General features: G+C 44.3%; 1 protein-coding gene across 1 annotated transcript in view; it reads right to left on the bottom strand.

Annotated features, from left to right (window-relative positions):
• Positions 1 to 21,763, bottom strand: part of TRIM71 (tripartite motif containing 71) — a 61,157-nt gene extending 39,394 nt beyond the window's left edge. The window contains exon 1 of the mRNA XM_071429437.1: positions 20,028 to 21,763. Coding sequence (XP_071285538.1) covers positions 20,028 to 20,903 — 876 coding nt within the window. The 5' untranslated portion in view covers positions 20,904 to 21,763. The remainder of the gene's footprint in view (positions 1 to 20,027) is intronic.
• Between the last annotated feature and the right edge of the window lie 325 nt (positions 21,764 to 22,088).

Here is a 22,088-nt window from a genome sequence, read left to right on the forward strand (position 1 = left end):
CAGACAAGCAGGAAATCTGAAAGATAAAGGATTACAACTAAACAAGTCAAAGTGTAAAGAGCTCCACTGTAAGATGGTATTTGCAGATGGCTTTGGTAAACTGAGGAACAAGGCAAGAACCTTCTATTACAGATTTCACACTGACTTTTGTGTTCAACTAATGCAGCAGACCAGTGTCTCTTCTGATAAAGACTGCTCTTCTGCTAGTGGCCTAGTCTAATGAGCTGAGGAAAAAAAGAGCAAATTCACTGCAGGAAATACTTTGGACCTGAAGGTGCATGTGGTTCAAGGTTTACTGCAAGAGATAGCTGTTTAGTACTGTGGTTTCATGATATCAAACAGAAGCTATTCAATCCCAAGAGGCTCCAAGTTTCAGGTAATTATCCCAATCCCACACCACTTCTCCACTTTAGGCAGAATTACAAGTCCCCAGGGCTGCACTGTGGATGCTGTCGGGGAAGGCAGCTCTGTTTCCAAAAATACTCTGAACTTACATGAAGTATGTATCTACCCCACGATGCAGCACCCAGTACAACGTCAGACTTGTGTTTCACAAGTACACAGCAGAGGTTTCACAAAGGCTTCAAGGCTGACAGAAGCAAACCCACCTCTTCCAGAACCACCAGCCTTCCAAGCTCCATCCCAGTTTACACAAGTAAGCACCAGCACCTTGTGGTGCCACCAGAAAAGTGATGTGAAGGTTACCCTGAAGACTCATCCACAGTCCATAAAGGATGAAGTTACTCATCAGTTCACTAATACAGCCTGCTGTACTGATGACAGCAAGGTGACAGCAATACTACTAGAGGTGTAAAAGCTGGTGCTGATGGTACCAGCCAGGGGTGAGCAGGAAGAGCCGGTCAGGGAGGAGAGGGGCCAGCCTGCCCCTCCTCCCAGCCCAGCAGCAGCGCTGCCCTTGGCTCCTGGGGCCAGGGCAGAACCAGCCCTGAAGGAGCCAAGCGCTGGGGAGGGAACGCCCTCTGGCAGCAGCAGCATCGCCTTTGTATCAGCACACAGCCTCCATTTTGAGCAGCTGGAGGCACTGAGCCCAGGCTGGAGGAGGCCAAACTTCAGCTTCCCAAGAGGAGGAATAAAAATGGGGAGATTGGTATCAGCGCTGACACAGTATTGTTAGTGCCCTCAGTGCTCCCCCAGCTGTACACTACTGCTATGCGCACTGAGTGTCCATCCTCCACCCCACACCAGCAGAACAGGGCTGCATGCTGAGCTAACTATGGGCCAAATGCAGGGGTTTTGCAGTGAGACCAATCCTTACAGCATAATATGACAGAATTCCTCAGCTTTTAGCAAACTGAATATTAAAGCAAGGCTGATCATTAATACATTTATCTCCATCCCTATCCCCCAGCCCCCCATTTTTCTGCAGGAGAAAAGGCACAGGCTGTAAAATGGGACATGGGTTTCAAATCAGAGAGGTCTTTGGGCACCAGAAGGTTGTTTCAGGGAACTCCACAGCTCTTCAAGAGAAGTCTGAAAACAAAGCTACAGCTTACTTGCAAGAGAATTTGGACTCTGAGGGCTTCACGGCTCTCTTGGTTGAAGACAAAATCTAGCTAGTGTACATGTCACCTTGTGCCAGCACTGTCAAACCCACTAGTATAGGCACAGCCTGTTCCAGTTTGTGACCTCTCTCAGGTCTGCTGAGAGCCCCAGCAGATGTCAGGCCACTAATTTTTATTAAATCAAAATCAGTGAATTAAATTGAAATCTACCCCTTCAAGTCTGGAAGAAATCAAGTCTGAATTGTTAAATTCAATTTTTGCAATCTGTTTTCCTATTTAATTCAGCTTTTCACAAGGAAACGCATTTTAAAAGTGCTCCTCTTGTTCTAGGAGTAAGCTACACATTCCATTCCAAATCCTGCAGCATGCATCAAGAGAGACTGGCTTGAGGTAGAGACTGTCCTTACAACACATCCAAGAAGCAAACTTCAGAGTCTTTGTTCCAGAACACAAGCCAAAACCGCCTGAGAGCTGGGTGAGGTTATACATCTCTGCACAGAACCACAAGTGCAGCAGCACGAGGTTAGTGCAAATTAAAGCCCCAGCGAGCTGACCTGCTCCTGGTGTGCGAATTCACAGAACAACCCCGTGTGGCTGGCTCAACATGCCAAATAGAAGGATGTTAAAAAGCCAAATAATTGTTATCTGAAGCTCAGTGCACGTGCTGAGTTCAGCACAAACATCCATTTTGCTCTGCCTCCCCACACAAAAGCCAGGAAAGTGGATTCCAAAGTTCAAGCACTGTAACTACAGAGGAAATGCTGCAATGACACACAGTTTCACTCTAGCAACATTTCCTCAAAATTGAAGGACAAGGTTCTTGGATACCCAAGTCACACCAGTAACATGCCAACTATTTAGGGTGCATCTCCTACACACTTATTTTCATTACTAAAAACATCACAGCTAGCAATAAAATAGAGCTCACACACAGAACTATTCACTGCAGTATAAGCCTATTAAAAATGAAATGGCTAATAGGTTCCTTGACCAATAAAAGTAGTAACAACCATTATTTAATCAAGGGATGATAGGAACTCTTAAAAGAGCAATTTCTTCTGCTATTTGTTTCTCCTCTATTCCCCACAGTTCATTATAAAGATGCATTTTCCAGTGTTGGGGGGTGGTAAAGGCACTGCTAACCAAAAGTTGGCACCTCCAGCCAGACACACACACGTTGTGATGCAAAAACATCAGCGTCTTCTCACGCACTAAAATACAGTCCCCTCCTATTTTCTGTGCAACAAGATATTGTCACAAGGGCAAATCCATTTTAGCTATGGCTGAATTTTATGAACAGGATCAAGTTGCACAGCTTCCCCCCCACCCAGCTGATGAACCTTTAAAAAACAGAACCACCACCCCACATTTTTGTAACTCCATTCTTGACTGGCAGAGATTGTCATTGTTCCAGCCCTAATCCTGCACTCTAAAAGTATCAGATGATTCCCCCAAAAATAGGAACTACTCAGTCCTCCATCTGCCCCGCATAATTACTCTTTCGGTGACAGTCACCATCTTTTTCACCACAAAACATCAAGTACTGCTTAGGTCCAAAATCAGTTTTTAATGCTGTCCCTTTTAACACAAGCACAAAAGCCCAGTCTGCCATGAGTGTAAGTATTTATGGAGTTGCAAACCTCCAGATTCCACCTAGAGTCACACTATCCTCTTTGAAACTTTTCCCAATGGCTGTCTCAAAGCAAGAGCCCATAAAGAGTTTATTTCATCAAACTGGAAGCTCTATGAGGGGAAACAGTGCTTGTGAACACCACCATATTTAACTCGTTAGACTTTCTTCAAATGTTTTGGATTTTGACCATTTCAGGCAGGGAGGGGATTGAAAGCATTTACCAGCAAGAGCCATGATTGATTTAAAAACAGTTTAGAGAAACAGGCAGAAGCAAGTGCAGGGCTTCCTTTCAAATTTGAAAAGAAACATATCTTGTTGTTGGCCCTCCGGTCACATTCAGTGCTGTTTTTTCTTAGGACCATCTAAACAAGACAGATGTAGCCAGTATCCAGGCAGCAGCTGAAGCCTGAGCACTAGAAAGGCTCTCTGGGGTGGGGGATGGAGGGGAAAAGAGGCAGAAGAGAAGGAGGAAGCCATTTGGCTATAAAAAGGATCTTTCTTTCCTGTTGAAATGCAATGGTAGAGAGTGTCAAAATGGCTTAAGGGTGGGGAGGTCAAACATGTTTTGAGATGTTAAAAACTCTTAAGCTTTGTCCAAAAGCCTGAAAAAAATCCTTAAGGTAGGTTTTTGTTCTTCCATTCAAAACACTTAGCCATCATAATAGCCAGGAGCAATCCTAAAATTTCCATTATCTGTTCACTTTTATCACAAATCAGTCAAAACTATTCAGTTAACATATTATTCTAATGAATCTGCCACTAGAGAAACACTTCTGAAAATTACTGTTTTCCAGTAATTTTTAGACACATCATGTATTTGCCAATCCTCCCTCCCTCCAGCAAGCCTCCATTTTAAAAATCCATCACTGCTGCTCATACAGTGCAACTGGCTCTGCACTAATAAGGATGCTGAAAAATAGACACTAAGTAGTATTTTCATTAATGCCACAGCACCAGCAAAATACACCTTTAATCTGTATGCCATCAAAGCTAAAGACAACATAGGTTTTCCCCTAAACAAAAATATTTTAGTAACTAGCCTGCACAGTGAAGCCTCATTTGCTATGGCTACAGAAGGTCTTTAAAGCTCTGCAGCTTATTTTCTAGTTTGTAGTGCAGTAATACAAGAGTCCATGTTTTTTGTTTTGGTGTGGGTTTTTTTTTTTTTTTGTTTTGTTTTGTTGCTGCTGTTTTGTTTTTTTTAATAAGTAATTTATTTAAGTGGAATAAGAGCCACTGAAGTACTGACTGGCACACCAAGCCCCCCCATCTCTCCTACTGATGAGGAAGCCGGACTCTTCCTTACTCTCCCTCTCAAACCAGTCATTCTTGTTCTTCTATAAAAGTCTCCCCGACAAGAGGTTCCAAAACACCATCTCAGAAGTGATGTTTGAAAGTTCATTCACAGGAAATTGGATTTACACCTGCCTCATTTTTTAGATGTGCATAAAACAGGAATACAGCAGCACAAAGCCACTTCCCCACCATGACCTCCCGCCCCCACACCTGAAGGGGCTGGGGTAGGGGGTGTAGGAAGGAGACCACCTTTGAGAAGGGGTTTTGAGATGCAACTTATGAACAGATGCTGGAAACCCAGATCCTCTATTACTGTTATGGAGCTTAAATTACACATCCAGAAATTAATTCCAGTTGCTAATATAGGAGTCAGGATGTTGTTAGCATCCTGACAATCCCACTCAACCACTGAAGTCCTCTCATGTTCTGTAAGCACCTTGTCTCTCTCTCAAGTTTCTACATTCCACTAAAACTTGCTGCTTGAGGTGGGGATTGCACTAGCTGGTGTTACAGCCCTTTGGGCTACGGGTGCCACTGCTTTACACCAGAATTTTCTACAGGAAAAGTCCTCTGAGAAGTGGCACTTCTCAGAGAGAAGTCAGAGAGAGAGAAGTCAGACATCTCTCTCACATGGGCAGATACAAGTAGGAGTTTTTCCCAGCACTCACTGGACTGGCTTGTTAGAGAAAAAGCCAGCATTGGGGAGTGTTCATCAAGGCTCAGTTTGTTTTCTGGCACATTAGCTGGGCTGAAGAAGTCACTCTTCTGGGCATCTTCTTGAGAATTAAGTTCACTGCACAATCAGACAAACATGTGGCCAGCAAAACACTGGCTGTTTACAGAAAAAGACAAAGCTGCTTACAGCAAGAAAAGGATTTTCAGTAGAAGCATAACTTCCCTCCTAACTGGGCAGCATTCTGGAATTAACAGCTAACTATTATAACCCCACACAGTATCAGGAATCCTGAAGCTGCAATAATTTAAACTACTTCTCAAGCCAGCTTCACTAAAATTGATATTAGAAACATGGTCAAAACCTAACACAGCCCTTTTCCCCCAACTGTAGAATTCACCATTTGATCAACACATAGCTTTGACCAAAACCAAATAAAGATCAGTAGAAAATACTTTATCAATTCCCTTTTAATGGCATAAAGACTGAATCTCTTTTGTGTCAGACATTACTTTCAGATGCCAGCACTGTTGCCAAATTGTGTGGTCAGCTAGTCTAGTGAGGGCAGAAATCCATCTTAGCTTAGACCCACTGCCGTATACATCCCCTAAAAATGTACTAAGTTGAAAGTCACTTGACCAAGTCATGCTCCATCTTTTTGTTCCAGGATAGAATCCACAATTATTAGGATCTCAATACAAAATCTCAGGTCTACAATATGGTATATTAAGGCTTTCACTACACCACCACCTAATTATTCAGGAAAACACTCCACCAGAAAACATCACAAGAACCAACAAAATTTTCAGAAAGGTCAGGATGGTGAGTAGCCAAGAGGTGGCAGTGTTCCTACCTGGTAAACAGGAAAAAGACTAATTGTTAATAGCATTCTCTTTGGGTAGGAAGTCCAGTGGCATCAAAGTGATGGACTGCAAGAGGCACACTTTTTAAACTGCTTCTGTCCCCCTTTCAGCTGCAGCCCAGTTAAACTGAATATCCTCTGCAGGCACTACAACCAGCTCCTGGTCAAAGCAATTGCCTTAAGAAGCAGTAGTAGTATACTACTACAAACATTCTAATTAGAGTAATTGAATGCATCTAGACAAGAAGGTGGCAATATTTTAATGCTTTGGTTGGCTTCTATAAATGAAAGGATTTTAAGACATTGTTTATGCAATCACGGAGGCTTTTTTAATTGATAAAGAATTTTCAGATTTATAATAAAAATTGTAGCTAATAAAAAAAAAAGTAACTCTATAAATTGGTACTTAAATTTCACTTGGCATTTTAGCTAGCCTAAGGAAATCCCAAGACTGCCTCACCTCTGAATTTTTAACATGGTTATTGAACACTGGAAGATGAAGTTTCAGTTCACATGTTCAGTGCAAAGGTCACAAGCTCTGCAAGACCATGATCAGAAACATTCCAGGGCAGCGTTGCTTAATTCATGGCAACAGCTTTATTTAACAAAAGCACTCGAGGAATGGTTTCCCTCCGTAACTCCATATGGGATCAAACATGAAACAAGCCAGCTTACTCCAAGAAGTGGCTTCTTTGACCACATGAGACCTGGGTGTTTTGAGAATTTATTTTGGCTGGTTTTGTTTCTTTTTGTTTGTTTAAACTTTGATTTGCAAAGATCTTTCATTCTGAAAGCATTTCCACCTAGCCGTAGCAGAACAAGAGAGATGGCATACATATCTGGCAGGAATGTCTCCCCTGCCTCGAGAAAAACAGATACATGAAATGGGGAAAAACAACAGACACACCATGATATTCTGACTCTTACTGATCTAGGAAACAGCCATTTGTTCCTAGTGAATGACTAGCAACAGTTTTCCTGAGCCAGACAGGAGTTTCTGAAGAGGAGTTTCCTTCCTTAGATAATAAATGTAGGATTTTATATAATTTCACATCATGCTGCTCAAAAAAACTTGTGCTACTTTATTACAACATGTGCATCCAAAAGAAGTTACTAGATTTGGAGCTGCATCAGTCACCTTGGATTATTTCCCCTGACTACCTCCTCCTTCAGCAAGGGACTATGTAGCAAAAGTACTTTTGCCAGGGGAGCCAAACGGAAAGCTGCCCATCTACACCCAAAATCCAAATCCACTACCACAGGTGGATAACATCTTAAAGAAAAAAATTCATACCAGGAAGCTTTGGAGCAAAATCATACACCACTACAAATAATGAGAAAATTGTTCTCAAAGGGAGGAATAAACTGCAAAAAGCTGAAAATTAAGATAAGAGTTATAATGAGGGAGGTTATCATTATCCCGAATAGTGTGTCTGATTTCCATCCCAGACAAGCCATATACAAATGTACCTGAATTCTGCAATGAGGGTAATGCTATGTTCTCATATGCTGAGGAGGAATAACTGGATGAAAAAAACAAGATTTCCAAGACAGCATTCCATGTCAGTGAGCCTCTCACCTGCTGACAGCACATTTGGATAGCATACAGTGATCTCAGCTGGGAGGTATCATTATTCTATTTTTTTTATTTTGGTCTTTGTTTTGATATGCAACACTTCCTCTTTACAATCTATCCCCTAGCTGGTGAAAAGTGTTTCCTTTTATATTTCCTCCTGGGATGGTGTTAAAATGAATTTAAAATTCAAACAACAAACTAATTGATGAAAATATTGTGTCCTGCTATAGACAAGATCATATTGTATTTCAAGCACTATATGGTATTTTCAGTTGAGACCATGAGTTTTTTCTGTTGCTTACATTAAAAAACTAATATTAAAATAATAAAAGACAGGACACCATCAATGCTTCCCCATGATAATTTAAAAATTTAAGTGGAAGGACACATTGTAGACCAGTTACTCTAAAATACATTCTAAACAGCTTTCCTTTTTTTTCTGAAACAGCTGTCTTGAACATTGGTGAAGACAAAACAGCAGTTCTGACAGGGTACTGGTTCAATACATTGTTCCTAGATTGATTAACTGTCAAGATTTATCTTCCATTGAGGAGAAAATAAGTTGGTCTTATTATGCTAGCCAAACCCTCATAAATACCTTATAAAAATTATGTTTACATGCATATACCGACAATATATAATGAAGACAAATGAATGGCAACAGAAGTTACTACTGAGCAGCTGAGAGGAATGAACACTTGTTCCACATTTACACAGCGACTTGCACTACCAAAAACCATGACATTTTAAAAGTGAGATGCTTAGTCACAAGAATATGTGCTTTATAATGAAATGCAGAACTATGGCTTTCACCAAAAATTTATTCAAAGCATCCATGTTCAACTTCCTTCTCCAAGTTTAAGGCAGAGCTGGGGAAGGAAAGGAGATGAACAGGTTTGGACCCAAAAAAGGGACCTTCAATACATCTTTGGTCCACGCCATTGAGGAGTTTCATCAGCTGAAGCTCCTTAGCAGCCCCTGTTCTCTGCTGAATGGAACAGGCTGGCATCAAGAACAGGTGTCAGAAGTGATATCACGTACAGAATAAAAATGCTATTAATTGTATTTACAAGGATGTTGATTGAAAGGCATGACTTCACTCTAAGAAACTGGTGGCCAAATGAGGCAGCTGAGTAACTCCTCCTCACAAAGTTTCTGCAGCTAGACAAGCAAATTGGAAACCAATTAAAATAAAGCTATAAGTAGTTTAACACTCTAAATAACTTCTACAACTATAGAAATTATGGTACTCTCTGAAGAATAATATAAGTTAATTGCTTGCATCTAAGGACTGAAATATGAAAATGAAACTATTAACTTAAAAATGGCTCAAGTTGGTTTTTTTGTTGCAGTTTGTGAAAGTAGGCGTGTGTTAACACCTGCACTTTTAAATTATGGTTCTCCTATTTGTTCTCAGAGTGTATAAAGTTTTTTGGCATCATTGCCAAGAGACAGAGATAGGAGCAATAGTAAAGACTATCAGTAATCACGTACTACTTGAACTCCCTTCACTGGCTCACAGGCATGGGAAAAGAAATGAAAGGACTGACAAGGAAGTGTTCCAGTGAAAGAAGAGCCTCTGGATCTAAGCCAAGCCCAAGTATGCCACTACAAGCTCAAGTGGCCAGCCACAGAATTCAACTACTCCAGTCTTTGCAAAGATATGCTGACCTTACCTATATCCCAAGTCAATGCCAAAGCCTCCTAAAAGGGGAAATGAAGTGCACACATTATATTAATTGTAACTGCAGTGCTTCATCACTTCCAGCAAAAATCTCTCTAGTGGTTCTCCAGAACCAGGTTCTAAAGGTTCCTAAATCAGAGAATTTTCAATTGTTGCTACAATATACCAACATGCACTAACCATGCACCAATATGGAACAGCATCAAGGCGTACAACTGCTCCCTGGAAATATTATTTGAAGAATAAGCCACTTGGAATGAGGGGCCCACATGTACCCCATCAGGTTCAGCAGAACATTGCCTTAGAGGCTTTCCACTTGTTTTGGTAGGAGACAAAGAAATTCGGCTGACTTGACACAACTGCTCCTGAGGAACAGTTCAGATTCAGAGGCACGTAATGAACTACTTTTGACAAGATGCAAAGGTGGGATAATTCCACCTTTGCCAGAAAAGCAATAGCATGAAGATAAAGTCATGTTTGTTTTGACAAGTCACAATTGTCTAAAACTCAGGAAGTTTATCAAATTTGTATGCATTGGGAAGTGCATACAAATGGAAAAAGCACATCTCAGGAATAACTGGAAGTTTGGAGTGGACAGCCCTCCAGCAAATTGCCAGCTATGCAGCAAAAGTCAGCTCAAGACACTTTAGCCTTGCTTCCACTCAGCCCAGCCTGCTGGGACTGCCCACTATGAACCTCCCCAAGAACCATCCCACCAACCCAGAGTAATTCAAGTAAGGGAGCCATGCTCCAGCAACAGAAAGCTCAGGGGCCATACATTAATTATCCAGCAACAGGCTCAGAGCCCTTGAAAAAATTAGTAATGCAAGAAGAGTGCAGCAGCTACCATGGAATATTGTCAATTAAAATACACACGGTCTGGAACAGAGAAAGAAGACAGCACCTTCATGCTAAGGGAGGGCGTGTAGTTACCTTTTGGAACTCTTGTCAACAGCCACCATATATAATTCTAATCTTATCAATGCTTCCATGATATTGGGGGAGGCAGGGTTTATTACATCTGCCCCCTCAATGACAACTGTATTGAGTACAAGAGAGGAAGAAGCAAGGAGAGTATTAAATCTTATCCCCATTTCCATTTTAGTACATACAAGAGCAGCACTAGAAAGACTGGGACCTCAGTGTTCTAGCAATTCTTTTTACTTCATCCTTTCCAATTCCCAAATGTTTTGTTAGTGTTGCTTGTTAATTCTTTCAGGGTAGAATCCACTACCTGATCTTTCCAGTACCAATTTCTTTATTATGAAAATGTTGGTTTTGTTTATCTTTTTTTGGTCCATAAATTGTCCCTCCTTTCTTCCCATCCATTTAAAAGCCTTTAACAGAAGTTGACACCAAATAGATCCTGTTGTGACATAACTGCAGTGTTGTAGGTACTTCTACAGTAGCTAGCATGGGGAAATTATTTTCCATTATTTCAGTCTCGTATTCAGTCAATTCAGCTGGATCCTCTTGTATCATTACCTGCACAATAGTGTCTACAACTTGCAAGCACTTCAGTGGGAGAAACAATTTTCATTTTCCCCTACAAATAAGCACTTCTCTGAGGGGAGGCTGTTCGGTTCTCACAACAACCTCAGCTAGCTTGCTGGTCAGTCAGCCATCGATTAAAGAAAATCTGGTTTGCAATCTGCTCATCTAGCCACAAAAGCTGTGTTTGGGACACTCAGCAGGCTCATTCGGCAACCGGTTTCTTAACAGAGAAGCCATGCCTTTCTCAAGTAACATCCTTGTATGGATCAAGTATTCTTGAAATTTGAGTGACTTTGTCTAGCAGGCTGCAGACCCCCTTCACGCTCCAACTTCAATGTATTAAATCTCCAGTGCCTTTGGGCATACCATATATAGCGGTGGGGGCGGGGTGTGCTGCAGGGGGCTGGAATTTAACCCTTTACCAGCACTGCTTTTAAAGGGGGGAAAAAAAAAAAGGAAGGCTTGGAGGCATGCTGCTCCTTCTTTCTATGCTCTGAGAAAAGTTCTTCCTCAGAGTAAGGGACCTGCTCTGCCTCACATACACATGCACTTACTAAAACATCCTGGAACTATACAGCTGATTTCCAAAGCACAGCAAGCAGCAAGACCCCAGGAGCTACCTGGTGGCTGTCCCTTCCACCCTCCACACCTGACATGCCATTATTCAAGGTGACAGAAGATCAGCAAGAGTAACCTTGTCAGGCAGCCCATACTGGCTCACTCACTGGTGCTTCCCACTACCAACCCTGACACAAGCAGCATTTCTCTAGTCCCTGATCCAGCACTAGTTGGATTACAAAGCTTAAGGGCATCCGTAATGCAGACAGCTTTCAACTTTGCTCACACCCAATATTTAAGGCTAGGGATTTTTATTTTGTACATTTAACTGTCTGACAGTGTGAATAGCTGTGTAAAAAGAACAACTGAAGTGAAGGGGGAGGGAAAAGGGGAGGATTTGAAGTTTGATAGCTGACATTTTACCCTAAATAATAGTTTGCCTTTTGTTAACCAAGAGCAGCTGAACAAAAGGCTGTATAACATTAGTTTTTTAGCATATGCCAGCCACTCTGGACAGCAAGTGGCTTGACATCCAAACAAGAGTCCACAAAACCCAAGACAACATAGGACATGGGAAGTTACAGCAACAAGCTCCAGCACTACCATCCAAGAATCACACTGAAGTTTGATTGCTGAATTTAGGTCCCTGCCAGCCTTTTAATCCAGCCAAACACATCATTTGAGAGTTCTGTACATTCACAATACCTTGCCTAGCAAAAGAAAATATTTACAGTAGATGGTGGTTTATAACAACAATGGCTATCCACAAAATATATAGGGGGAGGGGGCATGTAAAACAAGCAACCAACTGAAAAAGATAGGGCTTAGCAAACTTCACAAAACACCTTTAAATATTTTGATTATGCATGGAGACTGACCAACATTAGAGGGATGATGCAACACAAGTTCAGCTATTACCTTTAGCTCACTAAAGCTCACTTCTCCCCCACAACACAGATTAAAGGGCAAGCACATTGCTATTCTCACACCCCTGGAAAGCACTGGTATAAGAGCAGCCTTGGTGATTGCTTGTGTGCTCTTAGGAGAGAGAATACTGTAGTAACAAACAGGAGTAAAACTGAGCTGCTGAGGTGACAGTAGCTGCTTTTGGTTGGGTAATTTGTCTACTTCAGAAATGAGTTTAAAGACAATCCACATCTTTCTTCAGTTGTGCTTTTCTCTGTAGCATTCAAGGCATATCTCACAATCCCCAGAATTTTAAGTACCCAACTCTGAAAAGTGATTCTCACCCATTGCCAGTCCAACAAGTTTAGAGCTTGCCTCAAGTCACCTCCCCACTGCTGGGAGGTGATCCATTTTCTCCAAGTCAGCACCGGTGCAGAGGCATACAGCACAAAGCATACAGAACCATAAAACAATAAGCATTTGAAGTTTCCAGTTCAAGTCTTAGTCACTTCAAAAATATTTCAACCACATACGAAGGAAACTGCTAACTAGTCATCATCCTAGCCAACAAGTTCACCATCTGGGGTTTTAGCAATGCATGTTACACACTCAAGTGAAATAACAGGAATAGTGCTCTTATTTCTTGGAGCTAAACATGTAACTATGAATTAATTCATATTGCACACTTATCCAAGATGCCTGAACAATACAGAACATATATTCATGAGCCTCATCTATGGGTACTGGCTTTTATTCCTTTTCATACTAGGCTACACAGCTAGAGCATTTAAATGGCCAACAAGCTGGCCAACATTTTTAGTTGCTAAAAAAGATTAGCAGCTATGGACGCTATAACTGAAAAGAATTTATTTTGTTGAGGTTGATAGCAGAGGAAGAAACAAGTAGAAGAGACGCAAAAGAACTTTAGAAAAGAAACACACTACTGTCTTAGCCACATACAATTTCTCTTCTTTAGATGGTAGAGCAGAGGAATAATAAAATAACTTCAGAGGTGACATCACATAGTAAAGAAGTTTTTGTACTAAAGGAGATAAGGAATTGGAGCAATACTACGTTTTTTGTTCCATTTCTGTAACTTGATTCTGATGCACAAGCTTAATTTGTTAGGAGGACCAAACCCATCCCACCCACAGAGCCCTTCTTCAAGCACAGCCAGGGAAAGGAGAAAACAAGCCATGGAAGGGGCTGCAGCTGAGCCCACAAAGAGAACAGCTGAAAAAAAGTCAATATGCCTAATATATTTTGGGATGAGGGACATCCATTCATCACATTAACCAATACTTGGATTGCAAAGCAGTAACCAGTCCCATCCAGTATTTCTACACTTTTTAATTAAAGACTTTGAATGATAGGTTAAAAGCATTAGTAAAAAATTACGTACTACATAATTATGATCCAAGACTATATTTGTAACTGCTCTATTGGAAGTGGGTTACAGCTGAAGACAATAAACCCCTTCTGTGATATCTTATCTGTGGTAACATTAGTCTTGCATTCAGTGCATTGTTCATGCAGCTTAAGATCTGTGCTCTCAACACATCGTGATTCTTTCTTTGCCTGATGGAAAGACACCAACAACTTTGCAGGAAGGAAGGGAGTATGGGAGGAAAACTAGGAAGAGACTGGGTCAAGACAGTATTGAAAGAGGAATGATACCTCCTTGACTTTAAAACAGAGGAACTAAGTAGTTTTCCTTAAAGGAAGCATGGTCTAGCAACCATGTTTATGTGCTCTGAAGAGCTGAAAGGAGAAACTGCTAGACATGATGAAAGATTTCATCACTAAATAGAAGCAAAAATTCAGCTAGACCTTGTCTCCCAGTTATGAGAGGCATCAGTTCTAACAAAACTGTAATTTAAAAAAATTATGGGCATTCAGTAGTCTAGTTTCATGTCTATTTATTGTATGCACATCTCCAGCTGTATGTCACTACAGCCTCAGAGGTCTATGCTGCAGCCTGCAAGCATTAATACCCTTAACACACAGCAATACTCTTGGGTTTTTAAAGGCAGGCTCTAAGTAAACACAGTCCATAAAAGTTGCCTGAACATCCAAGGCATTTATGCTTCTTCCAATTTTTACTCACTGAAAATTGTCTGAAGTTGTGTTTAATTAAGCCATTAGTGTAACATCATATTATCACCCAGAGAAAAACCTGACAACTTTGCTGTGTTTACCCTAAAAGAGTGAGCGGATTTCAACACCAAGTCAACTGCAAAGCAGCAAATGGGGATTGGATTCTCCAGAATAGTATTAAAGCTGTTTAAAACACAAAGTTTTAATTCTCTTACTAAAGAGAAGGAGTTAAATCAAAAGACTTCTGCATGCAGGGAAGAGCCAGGAGTTGAAGATGTGATGGTGAAGAGGCATCTAAAGGGAAGGTAAGGCAGAGTAATCCCAGAGGTTTAACACCTGATAGCTGAACAGTATTTGTAAGTTGAAAAATATTGTGAAACAAAAGATGATTCCAACCCCTTATCTTTCTAAGGATGTTAAATCCACATTCCGTAAATCACGTATGAACAAAATAACTCACTACCTTGCTTTCTTCATCAGGAAAAAGTTAAAAAGAAAAACACAACTGTCAGTAACCTAATCTGAAGCACTGTCCTCAGATGGGCACCTGTATGTGCATTTGATATCAATAGAGGAAAGACACAGGAAGTATGATAAATGAAGGCTGCATGAGTACAAAGAACTATATGCAGTTTCCTACATACCCTGGAAGTATGAATTTCTCTAGCTCATGTGCACATTTTTTCCTGTAAAGCTGAAGCTCTAGCAGTCAAAACAGCAGCAACACAAAGTGTCGCATTTTTAAAACCACTGCCTCCAGATACACTCCTAAGATTTTTAATCTCTTTTTAGGTGGCAAAAACCTTAATCATTACAAAGAGAAACAGCAAGAGCCTGTACCACACACCACAGTTTCACACAAATAACCCCTGAGCAAGAGATGCAGAACTGGAACTGGGAACTCAGGCATACTCCCTCTGCATCAGCCAACCACTTTGGCTGAGACGTGTGGGTGGATGGCACTGGGAGCATCACAGAGCGAAGCTCAGCATTTGGCAGTATGGAAAGCCATTACACAAAAGCAACCACATTTAACCTACCATTCCTGTCTAACCACTCCATTCCTCCTTCCCCTCATACCAGTTCAGCCTGCAACTAAAATAAACTTATACCAGTGCTAGCAAAAGGGGAAAAAGTTTTCTGTCATGTTAAGTGAGTAGATTGGCTCACAGAAGCATCTCCTGAGTGTGCACAGCCAAGCCTGGAGAGAACAGAGGAAGTGAGAGCCCCTATTCTCTGAGTAGCCATGAGATGTTAAGACAGCTTGCTCCCTGTTGTGAAACCACAGCTTTACCCTACATTAGAGCAGCTTAGACATAAATTCAATCAGCAACCTTAGCCAAGGTACCAGGTAAGTAGCTTTCAGTTCAGCTGACAGCTATGAAGTTGAATGTTTTCCCCTATACATGTACAAGCCTCCAAAAATTGCATCTTTCACAATCTGTAAAATAGTAAGAAGGAATGCATTTTATTCTTAATCTAAAAAGATAAGAAATCCAAGAATATATGCAACCCCAGAATTCAACATAGCAATCTGATTTTAGTGAGTCTTGTCTGCATGCTTCAACAGCCCCATGAACCATTGCAAATCACTGATATGGCAAAAAACTTAAAGAGTTTGTAAATTAATCTGATCAGTTAACAACCTGACCAAAGACAAACATGATGCAAGGAGAAGGTAGGAAGGAACAGTGTGTCTAAGGGCAAGGGGAGAAAGATCTTTAAAATCCTTTCTTGCAACAGAGGGAGCTGTGGTGCTACAGGGTTTTGTCTTGTATGTCTTGGTAGTCCATGAACCACTTCTAAAATGGAATCTGTAGAGCAATATGAGAACTAGAAGGGTCACACACCATTTAGCCGACTGAATTTGGCAACTTCACACTTTCCCTAGAAAGTGTTAGAAATCTCCTATTGAAGTGTTTGGACCATCCACCACTGTTATCATGAAATGATATTCAAGTGCACAGAAGCTGAGCTCTGCCATAAATGAAACCCCAGTTATTTAACTCGCAACTTGTGGCATTTTCCACTTTCTGCAAACTCACTTGAACTCAGATAGTTTATCAATACAAGCCAAGTGTCCTACAGCTGTTCCAACATTTTCTAAGATCATGGTTTAGTTTACAGACTATCATCCTTCCAAGAAAAGAAAAACAGAGGTGCTCTTTCAGTCCAGGATGAAACAATCAAGAACACACTGACATATCAGGGAGGATATTTGATTTAATTATGGGTAAGATAAAGTAAAATATCTTTTTCAAGTCCCCTGTCTAGTTGGTTTTTATAACAATAACATCCTAGTTGCTACTGTAGCATTGATAGCAAAAAATGCAAGACAAAAGAAAATTATCAGCGTTGCAACATAGTTACTTTTGTAGAATGCTTCAAAACATCTGAAATTAAGCATTTCCCCTGCTGCCATGATAGCATTTTACATCAGACAGTGAGGTTCCCAGTAGTAAACCACCAGACTGGATTTCAACAGAAGCTCTATGACAAAGAATTGGCTTTTGCTTCCCCCCCACCCCACAACAGTTTTATTCATCTTCTTCCATGCATCACTGTAGTACCTGAAGGCACTGCTATCCTGAAAGCAATGTTCAGGGTTCCACTCTCAAACATTTGTCACTACTGTAACAGTCAATATTCTCCGTTTCAGAGACTGTTATGTACTCGTAGCACACAACAGGAATCAACAGCTCAACCAAGACCAGAACCATCTCGACTAAAAAGAGACTACACACCAGACACATCCCAGTTAAGAGCTGAAATCTGCATTTCTCTGCATTAAGAGGATGAGCAACTACACTGATCTTGTCTGGCAAATGTGTATGTGTAGTCTTGTTTTGAGACTTGGAACACCCAGTAAGTAACCACCCACGGTGCTATTTCCCTTCTCACTCAAGGGAGTCTAAAAACGGAGGTGGAATGAGGGAAAATTATGGGGAACGGACAGTGATTCCCAGAAGGAGGGATGGAAAGACCAGAGAAGAACAGGATGAAAGGTAACAAATGAGTGGCAATATTAGGAGAGGAGTATCATGTTCTAGGCAAGGAGGCACAAAATAAGGGAGGAGCCAGCAACTTTTGCGCAGAAAACCCTCAGGGATGGAGTCAAACTCCTTATAACAGGGGTAAGGAGGATATATCCTGGGGAAGGAGAACTCTGCATTTAAGAGAATTACTTTGCCAGCAGCTTGCAGATGAGATCAGCCTATGCCCAAACCTTACCTGAATGAATTAATCGGAAGGAATATCCTGCTCACCAGCTTTTCTCACATACTGAGCAGAACCCGAGTTTTTAACTACTAATATTAAGGTTTCAGGCTACCATTCTTGCCTTGCACTTTAGGTTTGTTTTTACACTATTAGCCCAACACAGTGCTTAAGTGATGCACTAAGTACTCTCCTGGAAGGCTGCCTTTCTATTATCGTTCTTTTTATGAGGCTGTAAATAGCATTCTTAAACAAGCAATAACCCTCACAGTTTTGCAGCCACCCTTTCTCAGAAAAAAAAAAAAGTTGTACACCTCACCCATATTTTTAGCCGAAGTGATAAAGATTTACAGCACAAACTGTTCCCAACAGTCAGACTATCCCAAACAATTCCTCTCGAGTGAATAATAAATACTGATCAGGCACACCCTCATTAAGGAGCCATCAAAACTCACTAATCAAGAACAGTAGTAGATCACTAATTTGCAGAATAAAAGCCTATCTCAACAGGAGCTGAAGGCTTGAAAATACTTAGTCGTTTTAAAACAATTTCTAGGTCTACAGGACACCGGAACACCCAAACCTAATCCTTTCAAGAGGTGTACTCTTTTCAGAGCGCACTGTTGAAAGTAAAATTATTTATGTAAAATAAATTAACTAACTTTTTCAGAAGTTGCTTCTAGAAAAGCCGTACAGTTTAAGCGAGGCTAGAATACCTATGTTCCCTTTGCAATTTAAGCTTTTAAGTCCACAAAATACCTTGGAGCTCCTATCCCAGCTACTGTTTTACTCTGTGGATTCAGAATACATTGCATTAGAAGCTGGATATTCTATGCTATGGCCAAAAGCACTCAATTGTTTCATTTTACACGCTTCAAAAAAGAACTTTCACCCTACTGAGAACACAAAAACTAGAAGCTTTCTAGCCTGTACCACAAAACCGAAGTTATACTCCAAAACGAATGCAGAAAGATGGGGTTTTTTCTTAAGAACATCATGCCTCATTTCAGTCTAGCATTCAGTATTACTCAAGTGCTTTAGGAAGCCCACTCGTAGGGAGATGGTGAGATACCACAAAAAGCTGTAGGCAGCTCAGCTGCCATAACGTTTCTGGGCTGCTTTTCTTTTTGTTTAAAACTTGATTGTTCTTCAATCACACTTCATGCCCCCCAAATGGCATTTTAAGGTCTTTCTTTTCCACAGAATTCATACGGTCTGTCCTCTGCCACTAGCAACTTTAAGAAACACAAAATGCCAGACCTTTCTAGAATTATTTCATACCTACAGCAACATTAGAGATAGAAAAAGTGTCCCTGAAAACTGAAGACAAAGGCATCACCACATTTCCCTGGGCTAAATGCCTTCGTTTATCAGTTAAGCAAGCATCCCACAGGAAGCTCTTGTACCACCCCTGTCCTCAGGCAGGTTTTCCCTGAAGCCCCTTGTGCTGTCCAATTTCATCTTGGGAGGAAACTACCTCCAACACCAGTTACTGGAAAATTCCAGCAAAATCCCCCTGCGCTGACCCCCAGAGCAAAAGGGGAAAGTCAGCAGATCGCTATTTTCTAGCTTCAAACGAAAAATCAAGTTTCAAACTACCACAGCAAGAAACTATCCCAATGAAACTTAAGACACTTTCAAGTACATTTTGAAGAAGCCACTGCCTCTTTTAAGATCTACGAAACAACACTTAGGGTCACCAGAATCAGAATTTGCAAAGCCAAAGCGTTTTAAATTAACACCACGTAAAGCAAGTTCCTGTTTTTGCATCAGTAGATGTTTGCCACCACAGAAGCAGACAAGATGTTGACCAAGAGCAGTAAATGCAGCTGGCATTTGCAAGCGTGAGTATCTCTGCTAACTTTTTTACTGCCTTTTATTTATTTATAATTAATTAATCAAAAGGGTGTCTTTTTCTCAACACAGTTATCTTCCTTCCCTATTTATTCGTTTTTCTTTCTCCAGTGGGTTACACGCCGAACACGGCTGTGCAAAGCAGACTCCACAAACCAGTTTAACTCAGCATCGGGACTCTGGGGGACCCCAAACCTTTTTCTCTTGCATCTCCACGGCCCTGCCACCTCTCGGTACGCGCCAGGCGAGCCCGTTCTGAGGGAAACAGCGCCCGCAGCAGCCCAGTGCCCCCGCTGCAAACCGTTCATGGGCAGACCGGGGCTCCGCCGGCCGCCTCCGGGGACAGCAGGTCCCGCACCTCGCGGAGGGGCCCCCCGGCTCGCCTCCTCCTCCTGCTCCGGGCGGCGGCGCGGAGCAGCGCCCGGTGGGAGCGGGGCGCGCCCGGGACGCCGCCGCCGCCTCGCCGCACGCCCTCCCCCGCTGTGTCAGCGGCTCCCGCGCCCCGCACCGGCCGCTGCCGGGGCGGCGCTGCCCCCCTGTCCCCACAGCCCCGCCGCCCCCCGGCAGCCAGCGATGCGGGCGGGGGCCCTCTGGCGCCGGCCAGGGCCGGGAGCGCAGCCGCCCCTTCCCTCCCTCCCTCCCTCCCTGCGCTCACCTCGTCGTCGTGGTGCTGGCAGTAGCTGGCCCGGTCGGGGAAGACAGAGAGGATGTTGTATGGCGAGGCGGGGTAGGGCGGGCTGAGGGCGAGCGGCGCGGCGGGGCCGGCGGCGGCGGGGCCGGCGGCGAAGCGCTCGATGAAGTGGTCCTTGGTGAGGCGGACGCGCTGGTGCGCCCGCACGCAGTTGTCGCACAGGTGCTCCTGGCAGTCGAGGCAGCGCGAGCTGGCGGCGTTGCCCTCGTCGCAGGAGCTGCAGCGGGGCTCGCCCTGCCGGCTGTGGGGCCGCCGCAGCAGGAGCGCCGCCGAGCCGCCGCCGCCCGAGGAGGAGGACGACGACGACGTCGAGGAGGGCGCGGCCGAGGCGGCGGCGGCGGGCGAGGAGCCGGCGGCGCGGGGCGGCCCCGGCGGCGGGCGGCCGTGGTGCCGGTTGTTGCCGCCGCCGCCGCCCGAGCCCGCGGCGGGGCCGGTCCCGGCGGCGCGGCCGTTCTTCTGCTCGTCGGCGGCGGCCGCCACGACGACGACGTCCAGCAGGTTGCTGAGGAGGAAGTTGGAGGAGGGCAGCGCGTCCATGCCCGAGGGCTCCGAGATCACCACCTTCTGGTCGCAGATGGGGCAGCGCAGCTTGAGCGCGTCCCCCGCGCCGGGGTGCCGCTGCGCCTCCAGGCACTGGCGGCAGAAGGCGTGCAGGCAGGGCAGGACGTGGAGCCGCCGCGGCGGGCCCCCGCAGGAGGAGCCGCCGCCGCCCCCGGAGGAACTGGAGGTCTGCGAGGAGGACGAGGAGGTGGAGGAGTTGGACGAGAGGGGAGCCGGCGAGCCGCACATCTCCTTGCACAGCGGGCAGATCTGGAAGTCGGACTCGGGAAACGAAGCCATTTGCGATGGGCCTGACTCCCCGATGGGGGGCAAAAACGTGTCTCTCCTCCCTCAAAAAAAAAAAAAAAACCACAAAAAAAAAAAAAAGTGGGCGGAAAAGCAGAGGCGCGGGGAGAAGGTAGTTCTGCAAGCAGCTTACGAGCAAGCTGGCATCGATCAGTCGTTTTGCCAAGTGGGATCGATGGGCCGGTTTTGCAAATACGGTGTCATCGATCCGGCGGTCTGCAGGGAGCTGGGTCCTCTCCTCGTACCTCGCTGCTGCCGGGCTGGCTGCTGCGGGGAGGGGGGAGTATTTTTGGTATCAAGGTGTAGCTGTCCCGTTCTCCCTCAGTAAATGGATCCTCTCGTCCCTCTCATGTACTTAACCCCCGATCCCCCGTTGCATTAGACAAATTGTATCGATTCCCCGATCGGTCAATACCTCACACAGTCTTCTCATCTCCCCCTCGGGTCAGCAGTTTGACAACGTGGTTTGGTTACTTGTCCTCTTCCTCAACGGAAAGTGCATGGGCGCCGATCGCCCGATCCCCGCCGCATCCAGCGGGGACCGAACTCTGTCCGCCGGGGTCGGCTCCGGTTCCCACGGCCGCAGAACCGGGTCGGGGCGGCAGTGCAAGTCCCTCTCGGCCGGGCGGGCGGGGGGGCAGCAGGGGCTTAACTCAAGTTTCGCTCTTTCTTCTTGGGGCGTTGGGTTTTTCCCTCTTTTCCTTTAAACCTGTGCTTGTCGGGGGGGAAGGGGAAATTTCGTTTCAGTTCCCCCCTCCACTTTTGCAATCCAGAGCAGCTCTAGGAGAGAGAGAGGCACTGAAACACAGTGGCCAGGCAGACTTCTCCGGCTCCAGTCTTCCCCCGCCGACGCCTGCTCCACCACCGCATGACTGGGGGGTGGGGATGGAGGGCGGCGTTGGTGCCCACCCCACCGGCAGAGACTCGCGCTGGCGGGACGCGGAGGAGGAGATGGGAAGAATAAAAGAGCTCCGAGGACGGCCGAGAAGGGCAGTCCCCTCTCTCGCCTCTCCGAGTCCCGGCTCCCGCCGGACGCCTTCCTTTACGCGAGGCTTCCCGCGGAGGGCAGCGCCGAGCCCGCAGCAGCCCCGCACACGCGGTACCCGGCGGCTCGGGCGGCTGCTGCCGGCCGGTCAGCGCCGCGGGCTCGGCGCGGCTCGCACAGGCTGCGGCGGCCGG

The sequence above is a fragment of the Agelaius tricolor genome, unplaced genomic scaffold, assembly GCF_023055355.1.
Source record: "Agelaius tricolor isolate 1412-34295 unplaced genomic scaffold, bAgeTri1.0.p SCAF_6, whole genome shotgun sequence".
NCBI lineage: Eukaryota > Metazoa > Chordata > Aves > Passeriformes > Icteridae > Agelaius > Agelaius tricolor.